The 4,599-nt window shown below is 61.5% G+C and overlaps 1 protein-coding gene across 1 annotated transcript; it reads left to right on the top strand.

Moving 5' to 3' along the window:
• Positions 1-3,952: 3,952 nt before the first annotated feature.
• A1Q1_07210 (endoplasmic reticulum protein) lies at positions 3,953-4,575 on the top strand (the record flags this gene model as incomplete). The annotated part of the gene is made up of 2 exons (XM_014327446.1): positions 3,953-4,013; positions 4,358-4,575. The coding sequence occupies 2 exons, from the start codon at positions 3,953-3,955 to the stop codon at positions 4,573-4,575; spliced, it is 279 nt and encodes a 92-aa protein (XP_014182921.1).
• Between the last annotated feature and the right edge of the window lie 24 nt (positions 4,576-4,599).

Here is a 4,599-nt window from a genome sequence, read left to right on the forward strand (position 1 = left end):
CCGAAACCCACAACGTCCGTCCTGATCCCGGAGCCGGTTACTTCGAGCCAGGAGCCGCCCCGCCCTTCTACCACGGTGCAGCCTCCTCCTTCCTCGTCTTCGACGGAGCAGGCGTGGAACGAGCCGTCGTCTACCGAGGCGCCTCCCGCGCCCTCTTCCTCTTCCAGCCGCCGACCGCTCTTCCTTCCAGCCGCCGACCGCTCTTCCCTTGGCCCTGGACGCGGACGAGCCTGCGTCCAGAGCCCACCTCGGAGGTGCAGACGAGCACAAGCACGAGCCGCACGCCTCTCTTCCCTTGGCCTTGGACCCGGACTTCGACGCAGCCCGAGCCGACCACTCAGCCTGAGCCAACTTCTCAGCCCGAGCCGACAACGCAGCCTCAGCCGACCTCCGAGCCCCAGCCCGAGACTACCAGCACGAGCCGCACTCCACTCTTCCCGTGGCCTTGGACGCGCACGTCGACCCAGCCGGAGCCGACTACCCAGCCTCAGCCCACTACCCAGCCGGAGCCGGAGACGACGAGCACGAGCCGCACCCCGCTCTTCCCGTGGCCGTGGACGCGCACGTCGACTCAGCCCGAGCCGACCACGCAGCCCGAGCCCGAGACGAGCACAAGCCGCACGCCTCTCTTCCCGTGGCCGTGGACGAGGACTTCGACACGCCCCGAGCCTACCTCCGAGACATCTCAGGCGCCCGTGACTTCGCAGCAGGAGCAGAGCACTCAACAGCAGCCCTCGTCGACCTCGTCGCACACGCCCTGGTGGATTGGAGAGGAGACGAGCGACACTCGTCCTATCCCCACCCCCACGTCGCAGGGCACGCCGTCCTCGGCGCGACCCGTGCCTACCTCGGACGTGACTACCTCTGACGTTCCGACGGCCTCGGACGAGCCCACGACGCAGGTGTCGATTGGCCGACCTCTGCCCGGTTCCTCGCAGAACGAGGGGTCGCAGTCTCAGACGCCTTCGCGCGTGCCCTCAGACGAGCCCTCGGCTGGACCTACGTCCAGCGAGCGCCCTTCGCACATTCTCCCCGGCCAGCCCTCGAGCTCGTCCTGGGCCGCCCAGACGCCTTCGAACACTCCTTCGAACTCGCCTTCGGGCACGGCATCGAACACGCCCTCGGGCACGGCGTCGAACACGCCTTCGAACTCCGCCTCGAATGTCCGTCCTACCAGCTCTGCCTCCGATTCTGGCAAGCTTCCCGTCACCTCGGCCACGGACAGCGGCGTCCTCCCCTCTTCGGCTACGTCGCGCTCCGCTGTTCCCTCCGACACGCCGTCGCGCTCGGGTTCTATCGCCGTGACGCCCTCGTCCTCTGGCGCCGTCTCCACCGCGGGCCCCCAGACGACCGACGTGACCTCGATCGTCACCGCGTCCGCGGAGACGAGCACGCGCACCGCCTCGAGCTTGACGGCGGACACGACGCGCATCGTGTATCCCTCCTCCTCGTCCCGGGGTGTCTCCTCTTCCTCGCCCGCCGACACGACGACGGCCACGTCGGGCACAAACACCCAGTCCTCGGCTGCTCCCGCCACGACTAGCACGAGGTCGATCATGACGGCCAACCAGGAGCTTGGGTCTAGTATGTTCCTCATCACGGGAACTACGAACGCGCCCGCTGTTTCCTCCAGCACTGGGGCTGTCAACAACCTCGGTGTTGTTACGAGGGTGACGGAGACGAAGACGGTTGTGTCTGAGCACACGGCTACGGTCATTGCCAACTCGTCGGCCGGTTCCAACACTCCCCGCCTCCTTGCTGCTGTTGGCGCCGTCGCCGCCAGCTTGCTCATGCTCATCTAAACTCGATCTTGAGGACATTATAGACGCCCAGACACCGGCGTACATAGAACACTACCCCCTACACCACGTATCCGATATCCCGGCCGCGATACACCCTTACTACATACTAACAGCTCCTATATTTCTACCCTCCCGACCTCCTCCTTTCCTCTCCTTTTTTCGTCATTAGGGCTTTACACTTTCTTCGTTTTAACATACATTCCAGTCCATAGATGGTCTTTCAAAGGCTACGCGTTTATGCATTGGCTTTAACTTTGGGTTCTTATGAAGCATTGCAGTAGGCTGTGCAAGGTGCTGGATATCATGACGCAGGGGTTCATTGCTTTTCGAGGGCGGCCACGCACGAGGCAGTGCGGGGCTGCCAGCGGACATGGCGGTGTCAAAGCTTGCCTTGTTTCGAGCAAGCGGAGTGGAGCGGCGCCGCTGTGCAAGCGGCGTGCAGCGTACATTTCGTGTCTCACGTATCATTCAGAACATGCAAAACCCCTGCTCTGCGCTGCACCACCTCCCTCCATCTCCGCGCTGCGATCAGTACAACTCGGCAGTTCGTCGCGCACAGCTCATCTGCCACCCGCTCTCGAGCATCACGTGACATCGCCACCGTCGTGTCAACAATCGTGGCCTCCACTCGTGCTCTTCACCCTCATCTTCCTTCCCTCTCCTGCACATATCCTCATCGCAATGACCGATTCACAGCCGCAGACCCTCTCAGCGTCCACAGGAACGACAGGCTCGACAGGATCGAAGAAGGACGACACCGGCTCCGCGCCGAGCACGGCGGGCCTGGCCTTGTCCCCCGACACGCGCGCCGAGACGAGCTCGACGACGCTGAACGCGAAGAATGTCGCGACGCCGGGCGAGTTGTGCGGTTTCGTGAGTTCTCGCCTGCAAGCTATGAACATCCTCGCGTATAGCTAATGCCAGGTCGACACGTTACTGAACACGCTCGAGACGCGGTTCGATGACATGAGCGAGCAGGTGCTGTGAGTCTAAAGCTCTGTGCTTCAGGCGACTTTAGCTGACAACAGGGCGCGGAGTGAGTATACATAAACCTTTCTGTCATTCTCCCCCAACTCGCAAGCTTCGAGGAGCTAAGGAAAGCGAGAAGGGAGGGCAGAGGCGAACGGGAGAAGCCAGCTATCTCGACTCCTCAAAACAAGAGCTGACACCCCAGTGACGGAGATGTCGGCTCGTATCGATAACCTCGAGACAGCGATTTCGGATCTGATGCAGGATGGCGAGCCGCCGAGCCCGAGTCCGGCGCAGAAGAGGCAGTAAGGTGTCGTAGGGTGCCGGACTAGAGCACCTGTGAAGGCTGCGAGCATTGGACCGATGTCCAGCAAGACACAGTCTGAGGACCCGAAGCTCGTTGCGCTTAGCCCGCCTGTGGTGAAGCACAGAGACAGCTTCTGTCACTCGGTGTCACCCAGCGACGCACACGGAGCACACGCAGAAGGTTAGAGCAGAGTTGTATGTATCATAGCCTAGAGACACTTGCTACGTGTCATGTTTACGTGTCAATGAGACGATGGCGTCTGTGCATGGTGCTCGGTCCCGATGTTCTTACGAGTCTGGATGTCGATAGCCACGAAGAAGTCGTGGGGCATGCTGGCCATCACCCAGCGAGGCAGCTCCGTTGCCGAAAGTAGCCTCCTCCGTCTACGGTGCCAGGTGAAGCTCTCTCTGTATCTGGCGAGGTCCCACTAATGCGGTATGCGGAAGCAAATGGAAAATCATTAGGGCACTCTCGTTTCCTACGTCACTGGCACTTAGCTCGCATCGTCAGCCCCTCTGTCCCTCTGCCTGCCTGCTGCGCGCTCTCCACTTTCATCATCATCTCATCATCCCTCCCTCTCCCCCTTTGTCAGTCACTCGACTTTTAATCCCATCCATCCACCCACACTCTACACTCCGTCTTCTCCACACAGGCGGACACATCCACTCTACTACCCTCTTTCCACCTCCTCCTTTGGAATCTCGCCGCACTCGCTCTCGAACTGATTGCGAACAGCGCAGCGTGACAACCGACCACCGATCACCGCACCGCTATCCGCACGCGCCGATCACTACACGACACCACACACATCCACCCACACTCCAAGCTACAAGCCTAGAAGTACAGACGACCAACCCTCGCTCACATCCTCACCATGATCGTCGACCCTCACTACCTCTGGGCATTTGGCCATGCCATCGTCCTCGTCAACTCTGGTGAGTAGCTACTGAGCCAATGGAAAGCTGGCATCGGCAGAGTGGGCTCGACGAGCTCCAAGGTCCGGCAAGTGGGAACAGTTGGAGCGGATGGATGGAAGGACCTCGGCGGGGGCTGGCAGCAACTGCGACGGCAAAGCTGCACGGTGGATGGTAGATGGCTGGCTGGGCTTTTGCTGCGGTGCTGGCGTGCAAATGCTCCGTCTTGCGACTCTCACCTAAGCACCGAGGTCGATCGTCCGCAGCTGGTCGAGCCCAGTCTAGCTAGCCAGGGGCCTCCCAACCACCCCAGCCACCTCCCTCCTGCGCAGCTGAAAACCGCGTGACCTAAAGCTAACCCACAGCCTACGTGATGCTCCAGACGCTTCTGTTCCGCACGCCGGTCCGCGCCTACCGGATGGTGTACGTCGGCGCGCTGCTCTCGTACGCGATCGTCGTGCTCAAGTCGCTCGGCAAGCCGCGCGGCGTCAACTGGCTGCGCCGCGCCTTCGTCGATGAGAACTTCCAGTACGGCCTGCTCGCGCTGTACTGGCTGATCAGCAAGCCGATCAACAGTGAGTAGCTTAGGCGAGTGCTCCTTTGCATG

The sequence above is a fragment of the Trichosporon asahii genome (genome assembly GCF_000293215.1).
Source record: "Trichosporon asahii var. asahii CBS 2479 unplaced genomic scaffold scaffold00009, whole genome shotgun sequence".
Taxonomy (NCBI): domain Eukaryota; kingdom Fungi; phylum Basidiomycota; class Tremellomycetes; order Trichosporonales; family Trichosporonaceae; genus Trichosporon; species Trichosporon asahii.